Source organism: Poromitra crassiceps (assembly GCF_964638095.1).
Source record: "Poromitra crassiceps genome assembly, chromosome: 2".
Classification (NCBI taxonomy): Eukaryota; Metazoa; Chordata; class Actinopteri; order Beryciformes; family Melamphaidae; genus Poromitra; species Poromitra crassiceps.
Window position 1 is genome coordinate 2,730,050 of NC_139624.1, and position 26,166 is coordinate 2,756,215.

The following is a 26,166-nucleotide window of genomic DNA, read 5'->3' on the forward strand; positions in this document are numbered from 1 at the left end:
GAACCTCCTCACTCTCGGGTGAAAAGAAGCGGCTGGCGACTGCACATGCATTGGAGGAAGCATGTGCAGGTCCACAGACGGTCCTCCCCAGATCCGGCAGAGGGGGTGGAGCAGTGACGGGGACAGCATGTGTGCATGTGTATATGTGTAGGTGCATGCATGTGTACATGTAGAACTATATTAAACACAGATATTGAAAAATAAAATATTTTTACCATGACGACTTTGAACATAGGACCTTGGTTCTCCTTTGTGCTGTTTTCTCCCTCCGCTTGTGCTTCGGGGCGTGACCCCCCCCCCCCCCCCCCCCCCCCTTCCTGTGGTCGGGTTCGGGATTGGGGAGGCAGTAGACTCACCTCTCAGTCTTAATCCGTTTCACTACTCTAAGACTGAGAATATTACTATTTAAATCTTTTCATAACGTTAGGTGGCGCTGTTGGAAGCCTTGCATCGGAGAACCAATCATGAGTGTTGTGGGCGGGCCTGCTTTCTGGGAGCAGTGACGCTCATGCAGAACCGGTGCTGTCGCGTTTTGCGGAGAAACATATTAATCACTTAGAAACAACATAACCTGTTAATAGGACGTGTTTCATCCGGCCCCGGCGGCTAGAGGTCTTTCCCCCAGCGATAAGCCCGACTCCCGAGGCTAACGTTACAGAGCCTGCTGATGACTCACAGTAGCAAGCGGACCACTTCCGGGTAGGAAAAATTATTGTAAAATAAACAACAGGTATAAACTCTCTTTGCAGCACATCAGTGTCTTGCTCTATATTGGAACTATGAAACATTGCATTGCCGCTACCAAATAAAATTCGAATAATAAATGTAGGCTTGTCTGCTGCCGGCCGTTCTCGCCGGGCTCTGAACCAGATTTGGAACAGTAAATTCCCAGATGTTTGGTGGTTAGGTGGCGCTGTTGGCACCGCTCACCAAACATCTGGAAACCGAGACTAGGGAGGCAGTGGTCACTATACCCCCCCCCACATACCCCCCTACATATACACATACATATCCCGACACACTACCACGTCCACCCGTATAACAAGAACCCCCCTCCCAAATGGCTGCATGTCTGCACAATCACCAGACCCTCTCTACTTTTGTATGTCTTGTATTTGATTGTTATTAGTTTGTTTTGTAGAAGTCTGTTCTGTTTATGTCTTTGACTTATTTGTAGTGTTATGTTTGCACCTTACTTTTTAAAAACTGTCCATTTTGCTTTTAAAGGTATACTATGCAATTATTTAATTAAAAAGATTTTTTGTATTTACCGGCACTCTCTCCACATAAACATAACCTCACTCGACCACATAAACACAGCAAAATAATGTCCCATCACCAAAATACACACTGCCCCACTATTATATGGGCCAGAAGTGATCGTTTTGAGGGGAAACTTTTGTATAATTATATAATGTTTTTTTTAATGAAACCGTTGCATAGTATACCTTTAAATCAATTCTTCTGTAAAGCACTTTGCTTTGAGCTGCATTTCACTGACTGCTGCATGTAAAAACATGACTGGAGTAACTGGAGTCAAAGCACAAAGACACCTTCAACCCTGACGATGAGTTTCTGTCATTCTCAAAAACACATTGTATTTTGATCCATATTATACGGTCCACATCTTCACAAAACAGTGGTTTATCTAAAACACTCAAGTGAGCCAAAAAGTTGTGTGAAAATCTATGTACAAGAGAACAATTAAATATTTAAAAAAATAAATTAACAAAACTATCGAGGAGATCTTGTACTGTGATGCCTTCCTGAGTGAGTTTCCTGTTGGTCCTGAATGACGATGTCAGAGCCCAATCCTTCAGCTGGAGCTGCAGAGCGACAAACAAAGACAATTAATAAAAATTTATATTTTAAAAGTCCACTTTAGTAAATCACTGATAGAGCCCATATGCTGGGGAAGAACTTGGACATAAAATAAGGCTTCTGCGGTGCGTTGATTTCAAATAGACTAAACTAATACCAATCCCTTCCATATTCATTAATTGGCATGGATACACCCCTTAATGCAAACTCTCCCTTAAAATGCCCCAGCAAAACCTCTTAAAGACCCTGGAAACCGAAATCCACAAGCACAGCCACCCCAACCCCCAGCCTGCCAATACCCAGGCTAAGAGCCTCTCTCCCGGCCATACACACCCAGGACAGCCACCCCAACCTCCAGGCTGCCAATACCCAGGCTAAGAGCCTCTCTCCCGGCCATACACACCCAGGACAGCCACCCCAACCTCCAGGCTGCCACCACCCAGGCTAAGAGCCTCTCTCCCGGCCATACACACCCAGGACAGCCACCCCAACCTCCAGGCTGCCACTGCCCAGGCTAAGAGCCCATCTCCCGGACAGCACAGCAACCCCAAGCCTAACCCTAACTCCCCCCCCCCCGCCCCCCCCCGATTTTTTATCCCATTTTATCCCCCGTTAGTGCTCATTTGATTTCTCAATCCTGGTTGCTACTCCATCCGCTGCCGATCTGGGGAGAGCCGAGACTGGCTCCATGCTTCCTCCGAGACATGGGCAGTCAGCCAGCCGCTTCTTTTCACCTGACAGAGGAAGCTTCACCGGTAGGACATAGCACGTGGGAGGTTCACGCTATTCCAACCAGTTACCCTCCCTCTGAACAGGCGCCCTTAACGACCAGAGGAGGAACCACACTAGCAACCAGGATATTGCATGTTTTTGTGAAGGGGGTTCCTATATGAAGGAAACCCCCGGGAGGCACGGGGAGAACATGCAAACTCCACACAGAAAGGTCCTTTTGCCGACCCCACCCGGGCGGTGGGCACTCGAGGACATGCGGACGGGCACGCATTCCTTCAGCGTTCACCTCATCCCCAGGTGGGAATCGAACCCACGACCTTCAAGCTGTGAGGCGATAGTGCTTACCAGCCTAACCCTAACTTCTAACTGTGTAATTTAGGGTCTTATGTGAGTAATTATGAGCCTCAAAAAGTTTGAGACATTAGTTTCAACCAAAATCCTAAATATTGCCATTTCATTATTTAAATTATTTCATAAGGCAGCTTTGAATTGGGCGGTGCTAAACTGCTTCAAATTCCCCGCCTGTTGACGTCACTAGGCGGAGCCAATCAGTGACGTAGCTTGCAGTTGTCCATTCAACAAAACCTTTGTGCCCCCACAGTCTGCTGGGACTCTGTCTGAATGGGGCCCAAAAATTATGAGTATTCCCATGAACTAGCCAAAGCCAGCAAGGACAATCAAACTCCACTCCCCCCCCCACCTCTCCCCGTCCCCCCGCGATTTGGGAGCTGGTTCAATGCGACAATCCTACACAGGAGACAGAGCAGAGGATTCCGCTAGGATCCTGTGGTATGATGAACTCAAATTGCATATTTATTTGGGGTTTCCAGGGTCTTTAATGTTTGACTGCTTACTTTCTATATTAACATGTTCCAAATAAATGAAAAATACGCAGCATTTCAGTTTAATATGTAAACAAATGAATTAAATAGATTTGTGAGCCTGCAAAGTCTACTTTATAACTTTATATATAATCAAATGTTACAAAACCAAATCCCTTAATTGTATCCCTGAAATGCTCTTAACTCATTGAGTGCCAATGACGACTATCGTCGTCAATTCAAATAGTAACGTAGAGTGCCAATGACGACTAGTCGTCAATTGCGTTTTTTGACGGTGGGACGTGGATCAAAGCCTGATGCATCTCCTGTAAAAATATGGGGGATGTTGAAGGTATATAAGCTATTTTACGGACCCATTAGGTGGCGACAGTGCTCTCCAGATTAGAGAAAGGTGAGGAAAAAACAGAGAAGAAGTCATGGGGAAACGGAAACCGCATCGGTATGCATCGATATGCATGAAGCATAACGTTAGCTGTGCCTGCAGCAGCCAATCTGCTCCCACAATTGAGCCCCTCCGTCTCCGCTGCGATAGCCCCTCCACATGATTAGTTGCCAGAAAAGGTTACATTATTCTCAGCTGGAAGCGCTGGGAGCCGGCGACAAAAACGGCGGAACGCTGTGAAAAAGCTGGGTGTAGCGCACTTTTCAGTGCAGAGCAAACGCAGCAGAGAGCCACCAGAGACACTCCCACGGAGGAGGAGTGTGCAGTTGAGGGGGGTGGGGCACGCAGGGCACCATACAACACCGACCCAGACAGCAGGCTTGATGGACAGACAGATTGGCAAACACAAGCTAGAATATCTGATGCCCACCAGCAGTAAATCAAGACCAGCAAGAAAGTGTAGGGTCTGCGCACGTAGGGGCCAGCGCTGCTGGTTGCAGCTAAAAAATATTATTTTGCGATCAAAATTCCTTTGTTTTCGCTCTTTTATTGAAGGAAATTATTTTTGAGGTGTCACTACATCAGAAAATATTAGCTTCAGAGTCAGTGATGTGCTTGAAATGCTTCATTTCACAAAAGGCTCATTATCTCAGCTTCTAGTTTGAAACATCTGTTTTTGCTGAAACCAACCTATCTTCTCCGGCTGATAACTAAAGAACGGAAAATGATATCAATACACTTTTTTTGCTGATGATACAAGATAGTCTCATCGTTCTTTGGGCGTGTTCGGTGTTTACATAGTAATATCACACAATATTCTGTGGGCCTCGAGAAATCACTGAAAACGCTCTGAAAGGGCTGGCACTGGGAGCATCCGTTTTCCAAAAGTGGCTGGCACTCAATGAGTTAAAATAAGAACTTTAATAAAGTAAGGTCAGTACCATGGGTTTATGTGATTGATTGATTTATTGGGTGAATGTCAACAATACAGGGAAAACACAGACAATCACAGAGGATAAAAACACAATAAAGCCATTGGCTTATTTCCATTGCGGTCCTCTACAAACAACAGAGGGACAAAAAAAACAACACACAAATGGATATCACCTTCTATACTCAAATTAAGACTATTTTTAACATTATTACTAGATTTGAATAGGAATAATGGCACACTTGACTATTATACAATACATAAACATTTGTTGTTATATGTAAGGACTTAACATACACAGAGAAACAAGAAATACTAGGGGGGGGAAGGAGTGGGTTTGCGGAACGGGGGTTTAGCAGTGGGAGGGGGGGGGAGAAGCTCGCTCACACAGGACTGGGGGCTATGCTATCGCTCATAGCAGCCTCCATCTATATGGCCCCATTCAGATGAGAACGAGGGAAGGAGGGGGGGGTGAGGATGAAGCGTGGAGGAAAGATTGCAAGAGCCAGGCTGGAACAAGGCGGCATGGGGGTGGGGGTGGGGGGGGGGTGTGTGTGTGTGCGTGTGTGTTTGAGAGTCTGTGAATGTCCAATTGTCCTTGTGTGTGCTAGTGAGCCTGATAGGGGGAGTCGTCTTCCCGGATGGTGAGCGAAACATAGCTGGTCGCTATGGTGACGGCCTCGAGTCCAACAGGTGTCAGGGGGAGGGTGGATGAGCGCAGTTGCATTCGTAGATATCAGGAGAGGAATTTCGGATGCGTCCTTGGCAGCTCCGAGTCCAGATTAGGATGAAAATGTTTTGGTTGCCTGAATTCCTATCAGGTCACACAGACCAAACAGAACAGGTCTTAAGTCTCTGGAATCCCAACATAAGTTCATTCCTTATGCAGATCAGTGGAAATTTAATCCAGGTATAATCCATTTTTCACAGTTCAAATTCACTGACCGCCCATCTCAATTTTCATGACGTCACAGCCTTGGGTCAATCGCTGCTGTCTTCCCGTACCCCGCGGCGAAAATCCGTCTGGGCAGAGGGTGGGGGCTCCCCGGACCTCGCTTTCCTCAAAGTTTAGTTGATTTGCGTTGAGACCAGCTTAAATCCAATAAATCCATGTTTGTCATTTCGTATAGACAAATGCAAGTTTGCTCCGGCTAGCGTGGTGTTGCAGGCAGAGGGAAAAAGGTGCAGGAGCAGGAGAGGGAGGATTTGCGACCGCCCAGGTTCAGAGGCAAGTGTGTGGAGACACTAGCAGGTTTACAGGTCATTATTGACTTATTAAAGGTTTACAGGTCATTATTGACTTATTAAAGCAGGTTTACAGGTCATTATTGACTTATTAAAGCAGGTTTACAGGTCATTATTGACTTATTAAAGGTTTACAGGTCATTATTGATTTATTAAAGGTCATTATTGACTTATTAAAGGTAATTATTGACTTATTAAAGGTCATTATTGACTTATTAAAGGAAAGTTCCTGTCTCCCTGAATTGGACATTATAGAACTGACCGCTGGGTCAGTTCTTTTCAATGTAAGTTCTTTGGCGCAAATCAGATGACGTACAAATATATATTATATATATATTATATTATATATACAAATATATATTGAATACTTTCATAGAACAAATATATATTGAATACTTTCATAGAACACCACTGGTTGTACAGGTAGGAAAAGTGACTGGAGGCTTTAAGGAGGTTTTGATGGGGACACAGGAAGAAGAACAGGACCTGGTGGTAGGGGTGTCAAAAATAATCGATTATAAGATGCATCGCGATGCGGACGTGCACGATTCTGCATCGATTAACAAATATCAAAAATCGATTATTAAAAAAAAAAAAAAAAAAAAAAAAACATTTTTTTTTTATCAAATAAAATAGAATGTAAGTACATGCAGTTGTTTATTTTAATTATGGATCATAATACAATGCAATTCCAAATGCACTTTTATTTTAAAAGTAGCCACACAGTGAGAAAAAAGAAAGTGAGAAAAAATAAATCATGTATTGCGGAAAAAGTGATGCATCGATTTAAGATGCATCGCGATGCATCGTGATGCATCGTTTAATCGAATCGAATCGAATCGTTGACAGATGAATCGTAATCGAATCGAATCGTGAGGCCAGTGAAGATTCACAGCCCTACCTGGTGGTGGGCCTGCTACAGTGCAGATTTAAGCTAAAACAGGGTGTAAAAAGACATCTTTTCAAACTCCAGGACTGTGGACTAAAAAACTTCACCCGTCCTTCCATTGGCATGGGGGTGAGTAGATAATGACTGCACCTTCATTTTTGGGTGAACTTATCCTTTAAGGGGATTTAGCATGAATGAAAGGTTGACTTCATGTGAATGTAAGGGTATTTTAAGGGATTACTGGCTGGGTGAGAAAAACAAAGCAAAAACCCGGAGCAGTGTGTGTTCACCTGTCGGCCGCGTCCTGGTCAGCCTCGGCACCGCTGTCCAGCCCGGACGCTGCTGCCCGCAGCCTGCTGGGGTCTGAGAGATTGAGAGACAGAGAGACAGACAGAGAGACAGAGAGAGAGAAAGACAGAAACTTTATGGCTGCGTCAAACAACTTACAACTTGCTAAGAACTGAAGGCTAATAGATTGTTGCATTGAAACATCAGTGCACAGCAAATCCGCCATTTTGACTTGAAGGAGACTACTGTATTGACGCCAGTAAGAAGTCCTGCCTAGAAAGTGCCGTACAAAGGTACCTCTACTGACATGGCCTGTGTTCTTAAAGTTAACAATAAATAATGTTATTAGGAATAAATGTGCCTCCTGCGTAAACTGTGCAGCTGAATAGACTGTATTTGAACGTCGGTCATATGGTACATATATATATATATATGTATATATATATATGTATATATATATATATATATATATATATATATATATATATATATATACTTGGAGAGCCAACTCATTTCTCAGCTGGTACTTGGTGTAAAAAGGTTGAGAACCAATGATCTACACTATAATGCCAGCAGTGTCTGTCTGTCTCTCTGTCCTTCACGTATCTCCAGAACCGTTGGTCTGATCAACTTCAAACCTGGGGAGTGCGCGCTAAGGGGGACCCAACGGAGTGCAGGGAGCTGAATTCCATGCTGCATTCCATTTGGCATAGCGCCACCTACTGGCAACACAAAAAGTGGTTTATCTTGAGAACCATTCATCCGATTGACTTCCATCTTGGGGAGTGTGCTGCTGGGAACTCGATGTAGTGCAGTACTTAATTTCTTGCAATTTGACATAGCGCCACCTACTGGCAACACAAAAAGTTGTCCACGGGTGCAATTCAACCAATAAGATCACAGCTTTCACGTATCTTCAAGACTGGCCGTCCAATCGACTTCTGTATTTCTGTCTTTCGCGTATCTCGAGAACTGTTTGTCGGATCGATGTAAAATTTGGGGAGTGTGCTTAGAGGGACCTGACTGAGTGCAGTGTGGGGGGTGGTGAATGAGGGGACCGGGCACTGCACTAGTACTGTAAATTACAGTTATGAATGGAATCCTGAAAAATTTACTTTTGATGTGAAAAAGTGTGAAAGATATATATATATATATATATTTTTTCCTTATTATTATTATTATTATTATTATTATTATTATTAAATAGGTGCCGAGGGATGTGATGGGGGAAAAAAACATTTTTGGGTTCAGCTCGTCTTTAAAAACCTTTTCAATATATTTTAAGACTTTAACGGCACTTATTTGCTGGTATCACAAAGTCTGCAACGATACGATTTTGATTCAATTCAGAGATCTGCGATTGATATGAGACAATATCATATACCCATTTAACACAATCAGCTACATTTAATACCTCATCAAATGGCGATTAAGACTTTTTAATACTTTTTAAGGGCCTTCATTTTCCCTAAATTGATTCATCAACTTTTAATACTTTCCCCGCGGATGCCCTGCTCGTACTTATTTTTTTGCCAGTATGTACATGAATGAAGTCTTAAATTGCGTTCATAATGGTCTTGACAATATCTTAACACGTTCACTGCCGTGGACAAGATATCTCGTCAAGCAGAAACCAGCGGTTGACTGCCGTGGACGAGATATCTCGTCAAAAAAAAAAAAAAAAAAAAAATTGACGGTGGGACGTGGATCTAACCCTTTTACATCTCCTATAAAAATATGGGAGCCACCGAACGTGTACAACCCATTCCACCGACCCACTAAGTGGTGACAGTGCTCTCCAGACTAGAAAAAGCCGAGCCAAAACTGCAGGGGAAAGCGCGAGGAAACCATTCTCATACTGTAGAATGGTTTGGCGAAAACGCTTTCGCGCTGGCGCACAACGGTGGCGCACAACGGTGGGGGGTTCCAAAAATAGACTGGGTCCAACACACTTTGAAACACGCAGCATAAATAAGCCCAGAATCGCAAAAGCTTCATCAAATCTCTCAACCGAAACCCCAAGAAACGAGCGAGCCCATCCAGACTCGCCCGACGAGGGGCAGCCAGGCAGCAGACAGGCAGCAGAAACTCGCTTGTGACACACCCGCTGCAGCCACGGAGGGAGGAGAACACACACGGAGGGAGGAGTTTGAAGGAGAGGGGGGTTTCCTGCTGTTATGGAGGAAATTACTGTTCAAAACTATTGTTTAGATGTCTGACGTCTTACTGATGCCAAAAATAAATGGTTAAAGTGACTGTTCTATCGAATTTCACAAAAAGGCATTTATCTCAGCTTAAATTTTCAGACGCTGAAACCATGCTGTATTCAACTGCTAATGCCTACATAACTACTAACTCTACAAACTAACTCTTTTAGACAGAGAAAGCACACATTCTATTAGTTCTTTTGAGATATTTTGTGTTCACAAAATCCTAACAGAAAATAATCCTCGGCTCTTGAAAGATGAGCCAGAAACCTCAAAAAAAAACCTTGGCAGAAGCTACCTACAGTAAAAAAAAACTGTTGGCAGTGAATGTGTTAAAAAGGCTTAAATTTAACTGTCTAAAGTGGGTTGGAAAATGATAGCCCCTCCCCTCTGGGCCTCACATTGGATCCAGCGTATCTGTGTGGCGGGACCATAACCCTGCTCATTCTTGGCGGCGATGCGGAAGACGACGGCCGGCCGGTTGGAGGCGGAGCAATCGATGTGGGCGTTGTCCAGGTGGGCGGAGCCTACGCTGCAGGTGCTCTTGGTGCCGCGGTACAGTCGCACGAAGGTCATGTGACCTGGGGAGGTCATGTGACCCGGACGCTCTGAGCGACTTTTCCTCACAGCCATGTACACAGAATACTCCAAGATCCGCCCTGACGGAGAGGGAGGGGCCTCCCAGGTGATGTGGACCGAGTCGTTGGCCTGGGGGGGAGAGAAGGTAAAGGAGGTGAACTGGGAAAATAATAACTAGAAAAGGTTAAAGACCCCATGAAGTCAAAAATATAGTTTTCTTCTTGTTCCTTCAGTGTGATGTCTGAGCTTCTCTATGCAGAATGATGTCTGGCAGAGTTTGACACTAGAAGGATGTTTTCACAATCATCTGCTGAAAGCGGAACGTTTCTCTGAGCTCACTGAAAAGGCCATTTTCAAAATTTCAACCAGCATGAGCCAATCCCTGTCCAGTATTCAGCAGTTAAAGCCCTTGTTTGTATGCTGTGATTGAGTAGTTATGTTCAATCTAGCTAAGCTAACCCTGATTGGTTGCTTTGGAATGTTTAATGAGGGAGCGGGAGGGGTAGTCCGGATTTTAACAAGAGACAAATTATTATTCAAAGTAGAGTATTCTATAATCTTAAAACATGACTTTAGAAGTTATTTAACTCATTCAGGGCCAAAGACGTCTTTGACGTGTTATCAGGAATAGCCCAGAGGGCCAATGACGTGTTTGACGTGTTTTTGTTTTTATTAGTGCAGCGCGTAGTTCAAAAACTTCCCCAGCCTGTGACATGTTATCAGGTCCCTAAAACCTCAAAGACAAGCCGACAACACGCGATCAAACACATACCGCAGCTGTTGTTTTGAAATTGAGCAGGAGGAAAAACAGAAAACGGATAAACGCTTCCTTGTGCAGACAGGAGAAACGCCATTGAAACGCCCCTCGGCGCGCTGCACGAGCTGGTCGCCTTCCTGTGTGCCAGCCGGGAGAAAACGGGAGAAAGTAATCCAGAGATGTGTTTGATCATCGGAGGAATGAGGAAATGATCGATCAGTTTGACGGGTAATCCAGAGGGCAGTGAGGACGTGTTGAATAGCCGAGGGGAAAACGGGAACGATCAAATAGCAGGGAGGATAGGACAGGGAGACATGGACGAGGACGGGTGGACCAGAACAAAACAAAATAAACACACGAACAGCTAACAAGGCAGAAGCGGCAGTCACAGCAGCAGACGCCAGCAGTACTCAGACCCGGAAACAACGTAACGAAGATAAAAGGGGGATCGTGTGTGTGTGTGTGTCTGTCTGTCTGTCTGTCGGTGTGTCTGTCTGTCTGTCTGTCTCTCTGTCTGTGTGTCTGTCTGCACACTCACTCACACTGAGTAAACTGTATTGTTGAATGTAAAAAAAAAAGCACTTCATGTGTATATATATATATATATATATATATTTTTTTTTTTTTGTCATTTGTGTCATAACGAATAATATTTACATGTCTGATGTCAATACAGTTCAAAATAAAAGAATTGAGAGCGAGTTCTGCCTGAGATTGTGCCCTTTACAAAAATTGCCTTTTCTCCTGTTTATCTTCTCAGGGAGACCTTTTGGGTGAAAACAGGGTGTATATAAATGGCTATAAGTAGAGTACAGAACATGCTAAAAGCTCACTTTTTTTTCCCTGGTGAACCCAGAGACGTACATCTTCATTTTGAGGTATTGCAAATCACTTTGGTGCTAATAGATAATTTACTGTGGGTCTTGAAAGATGACCAACAATTATGAAAATCTTTGGCCTGTGCTAAATATTGGCAGTCCTAAACTGGCCATGAATGAGTTAACAGCCCTTCTCTAAAACCTGAGTTTACACAGTTCTACGGCTGCAACTAATGATTATTTTCATTATCGATTAATCTGTCAATTATTCTCTCGGCTAATTGATTCATGGTTTGGTCTATATAATGTCAAAAAATGTCCATCACTTTCCCCCCAAAACCCAAGATGACTTGAGAATTGCTGTAGGAAGGTGCCGCAAGAATGTGGGGAGCAGCTACTGTAGCCTGCTCCAGTGCAGATTTCAGCTAAAAACAGGGTGTAAATGACATCTTTTCAAGTCAACTTGGCATCGCAGGGCTTGTGGAGACTTGGATTATGCCAGGTGAGCAGTATGGAAGTCTTTTTTTCTGTTGCTCGTGACCCTGTTCACACTCAGCAGACAGCCTGAAGCGGCCGGTCTCCATTTCTCCAGCTGGATTCTACTGCATGTAGTATACTCACTGTCAGCAAGTACCTCATAAACACCGTGTCAAAAAATACAAACTATCCCTTTAAATGTGAATATTAAATGTAAATAGTTTCTGGTTTCTGTACCTTGGTAATCTTAACAGCAGAGGGCGCTCCGGGGAAGCCTGGGCGGCAGGTCTTGAACTCGCTGACGGGGCTGAAGTCTCCCTGGCCGCAACAGTTCATGCCCGCCACCTGGAACCTGTAGCTCTGCCCTGGAGACAGCGCCCGCTTCCCCCTGCCCGCTAAGTCCTCACGCTCCGACTTCCTGTAGAGCAAGGCCTGATGGGAAGGGCAAGGCCAGAGAGACCGAGTCAACTTTGCTCGAGTCACAAGTCAAGTCCATGTCATCAAGCCTGTGGCGTCTGAGCCATTTTCTCTTATTTTTTGCCGTCCTCCTCCTCTAAAAATGCTTATATAACCTCAACTAGGGCTGGGTTAAAAAAAATTGATATATCGATATTGAATCGATATTCATGTGAAGGAACAAGGATCGATAGATAAATCCCAGTATTGATCTTTTAAAATGCATTTTACAAAATAAATAAATAATAATAATAATAATTAATAAATAGGCTATAATATTATAGGCTGTGTGTGGTAGTTAAAACATAGTTTCAAGTTGACGTTTATTTATGTTTGTAGTTGAAACAAAAACATAAATACTGTAGGCTACATGTGCATTGTGCATGCACCATGAGCCAGATGTACAGACCTCAAATCTGTTTGCACTATAATGTTTGTGAACTGGAAATGTTCATGAGCTGTATTTAATTTAATTTTATTTACAAAGCATTTATACTTTATGAAACACTGTTTACAACATGCTGCTGTTCAATGATTCTGTTGTATAGTGGAAATCTAAATTTGTTTGGCTTCTCACAGAAGACCGTAAAGAAAGAGACAGAAGACTGTAAAGAAAGATAAGATGTTGAATGACTATGTTGGTCATGTTTAAATAAAAAAGAATTACCGTACATGATGTAACTGCTTGCTTTATGGTCAATTCTTAAGTAAATATTAATATGTTTTAATAATGCACCAGGTTAGAGGGTTCCTTGTACAATTTACAGCATTAGTTCTTTGAGAATCTCTTCCATTATCAAAGCAAAACTGGTATTGTAACTAAAATATCGATATCGAATCGTATCGTATCGGAAATCGTATCGACTTGGGACCTTGTGTATCGGAATCGTATCGTATCGGGAAGTCAGTGGCGATACCCAGGTTTAACCTCAACCCTGTAATGCACAATCAAGTGATCTCTTCTTTTTCCAGGACAACCTGGAGTATCATAATATGTATGCTGCAATGAGGTCACATGAATTTATAAATTGTTAAGACAAAAGAAAAAACAACACGGAAATCGCACAGAAATGTATTCAAATCACACACAGAACAATAATAACAAAAAAGTGTTTTGATGATTGTTGGACAATGTGTTGCAAGAAAATGTATAGTGTATGTGTAGAAAAGTATTATCTTATCTGGCTACAACCTGAAACTTGCCTTCACGAATAAGAAGTTATGAATTAATACAAGACTCAATCCTGATTTAATTGGCTTCGTCAAAGATGACAAATTTGCACCACCGACAGAAAAAAAAATCCATCATTGATGAGAATGCAGAAAATATCGCAATATTTTCTGGAATTTAGAAGAAAGTTAAGACAAGTTACCGACTGGGCATTCTGTAGGGCCACATGAAATCCTTCTTCGACATATTTCTCAAAGTGAAAACCAAGTAACGCAAGACCCACCCCAATCAAAAACAGAATCATTTCTCTCGACCTATTTTACAATTATGAAATAATTTAGCTTACTACAATAGTTATATCTACTTTTGATTTTGATAATTGGGCCTACTTTTATCAATTTCAGCCAAATTATGGAAAATTCGGCAATATTCCATTTTTTACATTTGATTTCATTTTTATTACCAAATTCCATGATTCTGTCCGTTTTTTCTGCATTGTGGAAATCATATGGCCCCAATGCTGAGATTTCAATATCACTCCCATTCCATGGCAGTTTGTGTATACCACATGTTGTGTGTATTGGTGTGTGTGTGTGTGTGTGTGTGTGTGTGTGTGTGTGTGTGTGTGTGTGTGTGTGTGTGTGTGCTTACCTCTTTGGTGTTTGTGGGCCGGCTGCTGAGGGCCTGGTCACTGTCGGGGGGCAGGTAGTAGTGACTGACTTCAGCGTAAAGGGTTTTAAACACGCCCACGTCAAACCACACCCCCTCCTCTGCCTTCAACAACACCTGGAGGGAGAGGAGATGGCTTCAGGCTCAGCTCGCTAACACGCACGCACGCGCGCACACACACACACACACACACACACGTCAGTACAAAATCAGTCCCTGCTAGAGAGTCGGTCTGCACATGTGTGAGCTAGCTACGGCAACACCACTTGGACAAAGACGGGCGGGAGAGAGAGAAAAAATAGCAAAGAACGGACCAAGGGAGAGACTATGAATACGTGTTCAGGGTAGGGATGTCGACGGTTAACCATCCTTGATCGGTTAAGCATGTCGGTGAAACGGTTAATTAGCATATATTCAATTTGCATACAATGTGTTGCCAATGTGGTAATTTTCTCCTCCTTCGTGGGAAGCAATGTAAGTATTTAAAACATGGCACAAGGGTTACTACTGTAGCATTATATAGGAATTAAAAGCTCCCTGCCACTGCCAATAACAACATTAATTTGAGAAAGGCTTTTCCAAGAGAGCAGCGCTCCACCCGCTCACAACACTTGAGTTGAGATGACTATGAGGTGCAGTGTTTCCCATGCAAAAAAGGAATTTCGGGCGGGCCGCCACAAAAGGATTTGTAGCGCCACAAAAAGATGTTGACCCCCCCCAATTTTTTTTTTTTTTTTTTTTTTTTTTTTACAGTGCACCTGAACGCAACACGCAAGATATCCGCTGAATAAGTGTCCAATAAATGTTCATGTCATTCTGGCCAATACTTCTGTTATAGCATTTCAGTCTGGAATATGGAATATCTTTCAATAATCTATGATTTAGCTGCTAAATTGTCAAATACCGCCATCTGCTTGCTACCCAGCCACTTATGTATGTACTTAACCTAACTAACTTAACCTAACTATCCGGTGTGCACAACACTCTCAGCCTAAACTCCGGCTGACACCCCAAAAACCTACAATCCGCTAGAGAAAAATGTATATTGTTTGTTTATTAACTGGCCCCTCGCCTTCTATCATTTCACGAAAGTGGCAAAGCAAGTTGAGTATGACCTATAGGGATAAATTTAGTTTGTCATTGTAAACCCACAGCACAGTAATGATGACATGTTCTTCATAGATCTAGCCTTTTAATTTTGCTCTTAAGCTTTCTCAAAGTACACCAAATTCATGCATTTTACTTTAAAATGTTTAAAAAAATCTTGCGGGGGGCATGCCCCCGCACCCCTCTAGGGGGTCTGCGGTCCCCCACCACAAATACTCTAAATCCTGTGGGAAACACTGAGGTGTGCTCTGTGATAACCCCATCACCAGGCTCTCTCAAAGGAGAGAGAAAGCTCTGTGACCATTTCACCCAGTGAAACAATCAGCTTATTAACCCGTGTTCTATCATTTCGTTAACTCTGAGGGTGCTGTGGGACTATGGGCTGAAAACAGCGTTGCCGTTACCTGCTGCCAAGCAGTGGAAAACTGCATTTATCCGCCTGAGGTCTTACTTTCACTTTACGTTCGCTCAGTGTTTAGAGACAGATTGCTCCTCGTTTTTCAAGCAACGAGTGTCTTCCACATGGATTTTACTGAGGAACAGATCCAGTTAAAATGTTTAACGCAAGTCCTCCACATCTCTGTCAAGTCTTCTGTCTCTATCTGACGGACTGCAGCAGTGTGTGAGTGTGATATGGTGGATCCTCCTCCTCCTCCTCCTCCTCCTCCTCCTCCTCCTCCTCCTCCTCCTCCTCCTCCTCCTCCTCCTCCTCCTCCTCCTCCTCCTCCTCCTCCTCCTCCTCCTCCTCCTCCTCCTCCTCCTCCTCCTCCTCCTCCTCCTCCTCCTCCTCCTCCTCCTCCTCCTCCTCCTCCTCCTCCTCCTCCTCCTCCTCCTCCTCCTCAACACAGAGAGGCTGCTGACTGACTCCACAGAAGAACGAACATAATAACCTACTATAAAAAATTAACAATTATTAACCGATTAAGGGTGTCAGTTAATCGAAAGTAAAATTAACCGAAAATCCACATCCCTAGTTCAGGGTGAGATGTGGTGCGAATACACTTGGGTTTCTTCAGTGTTCAAATATATCTTTTATTTTCCTATTTAATACATTTGAAAAGGGGAAATGGATCAATATGGCAAAAGTCAATTCAGCAGCTTGGTCATTCTGCTCTGTGTCAGGCTGGATGGCCCAATTCCAATCCGCCCCCTTACTGCCTCAAGCCCTTAGAGGCGCGTTCACGTGAAGGGAGTGAGGGTTTAGGGATGTCCCACGGTGAAATCGCAAAGTGAATGAGGGCTCAGAGTGAGCCCTTTCTGCCCCCTTACCGTAAGGGAGCAGCTATGGCCACTTACGGAAAGGGAATTGCCCACAATGCATAGCGTTGTGATGTATAAAACGGGGAAGGCTGCAAATATCTGTCAAAAAAATAAAACAACACGCGCGAAACGAACGCGGTGTTTGCGAGTGCGCTGGAATGCCTTAATTGGCAATGAAACATTACATTAATAGGGATTTCAGATTACACAAAAATATTATATCAGAGGAATGCAAGTACCGTAAATTCCGGACTATAAGCCGCGGCTTTTTTCCCGTTTTTTGGCCTTTTTTGCCCCCTGCGGCTTATATAACGGTGCGTCTTATCTATGGATTTTTTCCAAAAAAAAAAAAAAATCTCTCTTTTTTAGCACTCTTTCTAACTATAAATCCACTTCTGTTTTAATTTCCTCTCTTGCCCTCTTTTAACAACATAACATAACATAACATAACACAACACAGGTAAGCAGAAAGAAAAAGACGAAGCAATCACGCCATGAATGAGGAAATGACTCACCTGCTGGAGGCTGGAGATACACGCTTGGGCTAAACTTTTACTCCGTGAAACACTATCGATTAAGTCCGACATCGCTCAGAGGTTTTGAGCAGCTTGAAAACAAGTTTGAAAACGTGCAGAAGTCCATCCACTCACTCACTAAAGAAACTAAGGCAACCGTGAACAGAGTTTATAATGCGGAAAAGCGCATCCGCGCACTGGAGGACAAAAACAACACAGTGAGTCCGAAAATGGATAAAATGCAAAATCGAAACCCTGCACACGCAGGTTGATGACTTAATCAGCAGGAGTAAAAGAAATAACATTCGCCTGATCAATGTAAAAGAGGAGCTGAGATTGGTGACATGGACGCTTTCGTGGCAAAATCCTGTGTTACATCCTGGACCTGAAGGAAGGCGAGAAACCACCAGAGGTGGACAGGGCACACCGGGCGCCTCGGCCACGTCCAGACCCCGGCCTGCCACCGAGGGCCATCTTCATCTGCCTACTCCGCTGGCCCGACCGTCAACTCATCCTCCAGGCTGCGGGGAAGAAGCAGCTTTTTCGCTTTTTCGTCCGGCAGGACCTCTCCGCGTTGGTGCAACAGAAACGCGCAACATACAACAGCATCATCGAGTCAATGGATATCGCTTTGGCGTACTGTACCCAGCGAGACTCGTCATAACCAGACCGGACTATCTTTAGCACTCTTTCTAACTATAAATCCACTTCTGTTTTAATTTCCTCTCTTGCCCTCTTTTCACCACACCGCGGACACTGTGTGCCCAGCGGCGGAACAAGAGCTCAAAGTGAAACTGCCGAATATCTTTTGAGTTGGACTGGTCAATAGTACTGTGAGTAACTAAAATAAAAAAATAAAAAACGGAATTCTCTCTTCTTTAGCACTCTTTCTAACTATAAATCCACTTCTGTTTTAATTTCCTCTCTTGCCCTCTTTTCACCACACCGCGGACACTGTGTGCACTGTAAAAAAAACAAAAAATACCACAATGTGTGAATTTGTCTGGGGATTAGTGACCTGACTTTTGTTTTGTTGAAATGTTAATAAATGGGAGCTTCCCCAAACAGCCATCTCTTTCCCGACAATCCCCTCTGTGCACGAAGCCTTACATATGGTAATTAAACATCAAAACACCCGCGGCTTATAGACCGGTGCGGCTTATAGAAGAAAAAAATAGTCACCTTTGAAGGTGCGGCTTATAGACCGGTGCGTCTTATAGTCCGGAATTTACGGTAGTTATTTTACACAATCCTAGAATAATCATCGATCATTTCTATTAGGTCTACAATTGCAATCCACAACTTTTTTGATGAATGAGAAATAGTTTTACCGAATGTGTATTGTACAGTATTGACATTGTGTATAATGTTGGGTGACATGTCATTATTATGCTTATTTTAATTATAATTACACATGTTGCAGATTTTGCAGTAGGCTACATTTATTTTTAAATGAGCTGTTGTCCACTCGGAGCCAGAGCCTGGATGAGAACAGACTCATCAGGGAGTCTATTCCTCAAAGCGTCTTGACAATAAACAATATATAGCGAACCCCAAACGTGCCAGAGTCAACATCATCTTGTCAAGTGCAAAGGGCTCTGCTGTCCCAATCCTCTTATTTATCCAATGTGGATCCCTTCCACACTTGATGACTCAACCACTTTCAGATGGCGGCCATTAGAGGGACTGAGGGTTCAGGGCTTGAGTGTTTAGGGGGCGGATTGGAATTGGGCCGATCTCTCCTGTGAAGCTGCTGCATGCACAGGTGAGGGGCATTTGAAGCAATCAGTCTGGTGATCAGTTGACTGACAGGCAGACTCCTCCTCCTGGCCTGTCAGTCACAGGTCTGAATCTGATGCCAATTGACCTATATATATATAAAATGCAACACAGAGTACAACTTTGCGGCAGCGTATCTCACTTCCTACACTCCCCCCGCCATACATGCAATAATATATTTTTATTAATTAATATTGCACTTTGTAAAAATCACATCATATATTGTTGTTTTAGGTTGCTTGTCTTGCCTAATTTCTGAGACATAAAATAGATAAAAAGAAAGAAGCGTTACAAGGTCAAATATAAGAATGTTAGATAGATGCCGCAAACTCAATATGACAGAAATACAAAGTTGTAGGAATTTATGGATGTCTTTTTTGTTAGTCAGTCTGTATGATTAGTGTCTACCGGTAGTTGTATTGTGTCATAGATATAAAACCACTCTTTGAGGTTAACACTGATATTTGGGGGGGACGTCACGTCTGAAAGAAAGAAATATTCCTTCATATTCAATCTTAAATGCAAACACATCAAAGAAAAAAAAGTCTGCAATTGATTTGGATGAAACAAACAGCAGCCTGTACGTCCTGTTAATATAAAACCACATGTACCCATGCCGTATCAACTTAGTTTGTCTAAGTGGTGTTGCCGTCCAAGATGATGGACCGCTCGCGCATGTGCAAAACCAATTCTCGAGCAGAAATCGATTTGGTACTGATAACACACACTGTGAATCGTTGTGACCTCTGACCTGATCTGAGGGAGAGGAGTCTGTTGCCCGCTCAGCTGCAGCTGCTTGTTTTTCTGTTGGAGACAAACAAGAACAAGACATTTGGAATTATTATTTGCAATGTACACCACAACAAAATGTATAACTGCACTTCCATGGTACTGCACAGGTTGACACAATAAAAATTATATTAGAATTAGAATTTATTTATTTATTTATTTATTTATTTATTTCAGGGACAGTGCAACATTAATGAACATTTTCATGTAAATGTGCCGGATTATAGCCTTAGCTAATTTCCATCCGCAGTCCCTCGACAGGTGAGGTACAGAAAAGTTTAAAAGAAGAAATAAGAAAATTAGTGCATACGTAGGGCATTCATACACATACAGCAATGTAAATGACACATACATACACAGAATATATCTATACTATAATTCCAGCAGTGTCCGTGTGTTGTTTGACGTTTTTTGGACTCTTAGCCATATTTAGAGGAATATTTCATTTTAAATTAACATTAGGATTATACTGTTGTGATGTCATTATTCAGTATCTTCTCCTTTTCTCACTCAATTTCATGTAACCACCTGCTCTCTCTCGCTTTACACTACAACAGACAGCAACACAGGCATAAACACTGAACTTATTATTATTATGGAAAACCAGATTATGATGAAAATCAACACTTTTGAAGAGCATATGAAATAAGATTAGAGCTGGGAAGCACAAACTGTTTTTTAATGCATTTTGTTGGTGTTATAAACATAGGACAGCCAAATCCAACAATTTAGAAAATTCCATCTCTTGCCACCAGGGGGTGCTGCCGCACCTTCCTACCCTACCTTCCTGCGCCCTTGTCTGTGCGTCAGTGTCTGTGTGTCAGTATGTCTGTGCACAAGTGCCAATAGTAATGTCATCAGTCTAAGGCTATAAAGCCATTATAGCCCCACGGGTATTGCACTAGAATATATATATAATACAATTAGAATTGTGTGTATGTGTGTGTATATAAATCAGTATAAATAAATGTCTCAAGGCATTATAGTGCTTTGGGATAACAGATTTGGCGATATATACTGTATATATATATATATATATATATATATGTATATATATATATATATATATACACACACACACACGTACAGTATATGTATATATATTTTATGTTTACATTAATAATTGACCCCAAAGCAGTTACTTTAATGTACCTTTGATTTAACATGACCAACACGCACAAGTTCTTCCCCTCTGTCTCATCGCTGTGTGACAGGTGTCAGAGGGCACTCTGTCTCTCATATATATATATATAAATCAGTATAAATCAGTTGTCTCAAGGCATATATAGTGCTTTGGGATAACAGATTTGGCGATATATATACACACACACATATATGTATATATATTTTATGTTTACATTAATAATTGACCCCAAAGCAGTTACTTTAATGTACGGTACGTTTTATTTAACATGACCAACACGCACAAGTTCTTCCCCTCTGTCTCACCACTGTGTGACAGGTGTCAGAGGGCACTCTGTCTCATGCCTTCTGGTTCTGCCTTTCACTGTCGGAACTGGGCCAAAATATTTGACTGGTACTATTACAGAGCTCGCCATCTTCGGCTGCTCGGAGACCTCTCTGGACTTCCCCACAGTTGTGCAACAGTCTCTGACACTGGGGACAACTGTTGCCAAAAAAACGAGTTCTGAAAGAATGGAAGTCCCCCTCTTCACCTTCTTTCCAACTGTGGTTGACGGACATGATCTCTGTTATAAGGATGGAGAGGCTCAGATCCTTGAGAACCAACTCACTTAAAAAGTTCCTAACTATTTGGGACCCGTTTCTGGCCTACCTCGACGAGGTTAAGGGCGGTGGGTGACTTGCCAGGCTGGTTTCTGTTGGACGCCTTGCGTGGGACCCCATGCGCGACATCTCTTACAAGTATATAAGCATCTTATATGGATGGTAGCACCACATTATGATAACTGTTGATATATGTATGTTTTTTTGTTTGTTTTCCATTACTGTGTCTGAGCTTGTTCATTTTTGTTAACTCATTGAGTGCCAATGACGACTTTAGTCGTCAATTGCTTTAGTAACGTTGAGTGCCAATGACGACTAAAGTCGTCAATTGCGTTTTTTGACGGTGGGACGTGGATCAAAGCCTAATATATCTCCTGTAAAATTTTGGGGCATGTTGAAGGTGTATAACCTATTTTACCGACCCATTAGGTGGCGACAGTGCTCTCCAGATTAGAGGAAGGTCCGAAAACAGCAGGAAAAACCTCCGTGATGAAAAAGAAACCGCTCATGCTGCAGTCAGAGCCATATAGATGGCTCTGGCTGCAGCTGATGTTGGCTGGGAACAGCAGTCAATCCGCGCACACAACTGAGCCCCTCTGCCTCTGTCTGTCTGTCTGCATAGTTTCTTCACACGATTAGCCGCCAGAAAGGCAGCACCCGACGCCGAAGGGCCAAACCTTTCCCTGCAGTCCGGTTTGGCATTTCCTTGTCGCGCTGGGAGCCGGCGCAAAAAAACAGAGCGCTCCGAAAATAGACTGGGTGCGTGTGGCTGTGTGTTAGTGTGGGGAGGAGTTTGCAGCTGAGGGGGGGAGAGGGGGGTGGGGCATGCAGGCACCACACAACTACACCACGTCACTACATCAGAAAATATTATCTTCAGACTCAGTGAATGTGCTTGAAATGCTGCATTTCACAAAAGGCGGAATAACTCAGCTTCTAATTTGAAAAGTGTCTTTTTGCTCAAAACAGCCTATCTTCTCCGGCTCATAACTAAAGAACGGAAAATGGGATCAATAAACTTTTTTTTGCAGATGATAGAAGAGAGTCTCATCGTTCTTTGTGCGTGGGCCTCGAGAAATCACTGAAAACGCTCTTAAACTCTGGCACTGGGAGCGTCCGTTCTCCAAAAGTGGCTGGCACTCAATGAGTTAATAAAAAAAAAAAAAAAAAAAAAAACATGACCAACACACTAGTAAACACTATAGAATAGGAAAAGGCATATATTAACACGTTCACTGCCAATGACGTATTAATCCGTCAAAAATAATCCAACGGTTGACTGCCAATGACGTATTAACACATTCACTGCCAACAACGTGTAAACACGTTTTCAGAATCCAGCTGTTGACTGCCAACAACGTGTAAACACGTTTTCAGAATCCAGCTGTTGACTGCCAACAACGTGTAAACACGTTTTTGGCATCGATTTTTTTTTTTTAACGGGGGGTTGTGCATCTAACCCTTTTACATATCTTATATAAGTATTGGACGTGTACAACGTGTACAACCCATTCCACCGACCCACTAAGTGGCGACAAGGAAGTAGGAAGGCAAGCAAAAAGCAGTGTGATCCATTTCCATTCTCATGAAAATGGATTGGCGGAGGCGCTTTCGTTTTCGCGTTGATTGCTGGCGGTGCGGGATTGCAAACTTGCATCGTGGATTGCGGATGGAGCACACTTTGAGGCACGCAGCGTAAATATGACCAGAGTCGCAGGGGCTTCATCGGAGCTCTCGGCCAGGGCTCCGGGAGGCGGGCGAGTCCAGCCGGGCTTCCTCAAAGAGCGGCCGCACAGACAGGCTCACACCCGCACAGCAGCAGCAAAGCAAACTGGTGACAAGCGGGGACTGCCCCCTAGTCCGACACCAAATTGGAAACAAATCCCATTCTAAAAGGCTTTTAGAATGGGATTTTCAACCCATTCTTTTTTGTTTCTTTTTCGCTATAATTTAGAGTAATTTAATTTCTATTCAGAAATTTATTTGAGAGGTCGAGAGTATGAGAAAGTGCATTTGCAAAGGTAGGAAAGTGCTTGTGACATGGCGCTGCAGCCAAAAAGAACGCCCACAGGAGGGAGGAGTTGAGCAGAGGGAAGTTTACTGCTGTTATGGAGGAAATTACTGTTCAAAACTATTGTTTAGGTCTTACTGATGCCAAAAATGAATGGTTAAAGTGACAGTTCTATCGAATTTCACAAAAAGCCGTTTATCTCTGAATATTTTTTCTGACGCTAAAACCATGCTGTATTCAACTGCTAATGCTTACATAACTACTAACTCTACAAACTAACTCTTTTAGACAGAGAAAGTACACATTCTATTAGTACTTTTGAGATATTGTATGTTCACAAACTCCAAGCAGAAAATAATCCTCGGCTCTTGTAAAATGAGCCACAATCCTCAAAAAACGGCTTGGCAGAAGCTACCTACAGCAAGAAAAAAACGTCTGGCAGTCAATGTGTTAATACGTCAAAAAAATGATTTTTTTTTTTTTGACCGTGGGATGTGCATCTAACCCTTTTACATCTCTTATATAATTATTGGAGCCACCGAACGTTTACAACCCATTCCACCGACCCACTAAGTGGCGACAGTGCTCTCCTGACTAGAGGAAGGCAAGCAAAAAGCAGCCATTCTCATGAAAATGGATGGGGGAAAACGCTTTCGTTTTCGCGCTGATTGCTGGCGATGCGGGATTGCAAATTTGCATAATAGATTACAGGTGGAACACACTTTGAAACACGCAGCATAAATATGACCAGAATCGCAAAAGGTTCATCAAAGCTCTCAACCAAAACTCCAAGAAGCGAGCGAGTCCATCCAGACTTCCTCAAACAGCGGCCGCGCAGACAGGCAGCAGCAGCAGCAAAGCAGTGAGACTGGTGACAAGCTTGTGACGGCCGCTGCAGCCAAGAAGAACGCCCACGGAGGGAGGAGTTGGAAGCAGAGGGGGGTTTCCTGCTGTTATGGAGGAAATTACTGTTCAAAACTATTGTTTAGATGTCTGACGTCTTACTGATGCCAAAAATGAATGGTTAAAGTGACTGTTCTATCGAATTTCACAAAAAGCCGTTTATCTCTGAATAATTTTTCTGACGCTGAAACCATGCTGTATTCAACTGCTAATGCTTACATAACTACTAACTCTACAAACTAACTCTTTTAGACAGAGAAAGCACACATTCTATTAGTTCTTTTGAGATATTGTGTGTTCACAAAATCTTAGCAGAAAAGAATCCTCGGGTCTTGAAAGATGAGCCAGAATCCTCAAAAAACCCCTCTGGCAGAACCTACCTACAGTAAAAAAAAAAACGTCTGGCAGTGAATGTGTTAAAAGATAGATCTTGGGATTTCATGAATCGATATTCAAATTAAGGATTGATTTGGATCTGAAAGTAGATTTTTTTTAACCAGGCCTAGTTTCACCCTTGAGTTTGGGGTCTAGTTTCTCTCTCAGTCTGTGGATGTTTACCTGGCTGGTGCTGAGGAGAGCTGCGGCTGTCTGCTGATGGTGCCCCCTGCTGTCCACCTGCAAGCCACACAGGTGGAGAGACATGAGGGTAAAGCTGAGACGGAGGGGTCACAGACGACACTGAGCAAACCTGGCAGTTCAGACTAAAGGTAGTGCAGAGGTAGATGCCCTGCCTACCAACACGAGGGTCGCAGGTTCGCGCCCCCGTGTTACCTCCGGCTTGGTCGGGTGTACTTTTAGGCTGAATGGCATGGTATACGAAGTGGGCTAAATTGTAAATTGCTCTGTTTGTTTTGGCCCGCCACGGATTTGGGATTTTCTTTTTAATGTTAGATTATTATTGAAATGTTATTTTAGATTTATAATGTTAATTTTCTATAAAACACAATACATTTTAATGTAATTCCACAACGTTTATTTTTGGCCCTCGGCCCTCCACCCAGATTGAGTTTTGGCCCTTCATGGGAAATAATTTGGGCACCCCTGATCTAAAGTGTGTAACCTAAGTCTATTTTAGACCGTCATTTAACTGTGCTGGTCTGTAACGTTATACTCCACAAATTATAAATGACGTAAACATAACGATAACGTTATACGTTATATGAGTGTGTCCCTGTGTCTGAGTTTGTTTTTTGATGTTCTGAAAACTGAAAATAAGGTATTGGGGAAAAAAGTTGTCGGGGTGTTTTGTCAATGAAAGCCCTTCCTTTTTATATGAATCAGCAGTCATCAGGAAATGTTTCAACACAGCTCCACACGACTGAAAGTGATCAGGATTAAATGCTAAAATGGCAGATGTCAAACAGAAACAAAACTAAAAAAGAGGGGAACTAAACTAAAGCTACAAAATCGCCTACAGCCTTTTAAAAATGTACTGTATTTTCCTGGTTCACTTTTGACGGGGAGGAGAAGGCAGGTAAAGTGAGACAGAGACACTCACCACCTCCGAGTCCGACATACTAAGTTGCACTGACGCTGCGCCTGGATCCTGTCTTTGACAGGCCGGTCGCAATGTTCTGCACCATCGACTAACAGACATCGGTTCGCGCAAACAGATGTGGGATTATTCCCGCATTATAAATTCTCTCCTTCTCGTTCTATTCCTTCTAGTAATTTTCCTTGCCATAATTGTGTACATTGTTATGCCATGCTCAAAGGTAATCATTTCACGCATCCAAGTTCTGGTGTGAACATTAAGGTCAGAGGCAGAATCACATGTAACACTAGATATGTG

At 43.0% G+C, this 26,166-nt stretch overlaps 1 protein-coding gene across 1 annotated transcript in view; it reads right to left on the reverse strand.

Annotated features, from left to right (window-relative positions):
• Nucleotides 1–1,689: 1,689 nt before the first annotated feature.
• The window catches only part of hcfc2 (host cell factor C2), a gene marked incomplete at its 5' end in the record, with an annotated part of 77,633 nt that continues 53,156 nt past the window's right edge, over nt 1,690–26,166 (reverse strand). The window contains 7 exons of the mRNA XM_083653328.1: nt 1,690–1,826; nt 7,133–7,205; nt 9,739–10,045; nt 12,206–12,400; nt 14,247–14,381; nt 19,677–19,729; nt 24,933–24,989. Coding sequence (XP_083509454.1) covers nt 1,817–1,826; nt 7,133–7,205; nt 9,739–10,045; nt 12,206–12,400; nt 14,247–14,381; nt 19,677–19,729; nt 24,933–24,989 — 830 coding nt within the window. The 3' untranslated portion in view covers nt 1,690–1,816. The remainder of the gene's footprint in view (nt 1,827–7,132; nt 7,206–9,738; nt 10,046–12,205; nt 12,401–14,246; nt 14,382–19,676; nt 19,730–24,932; nt 24,990–26,166) is intronic.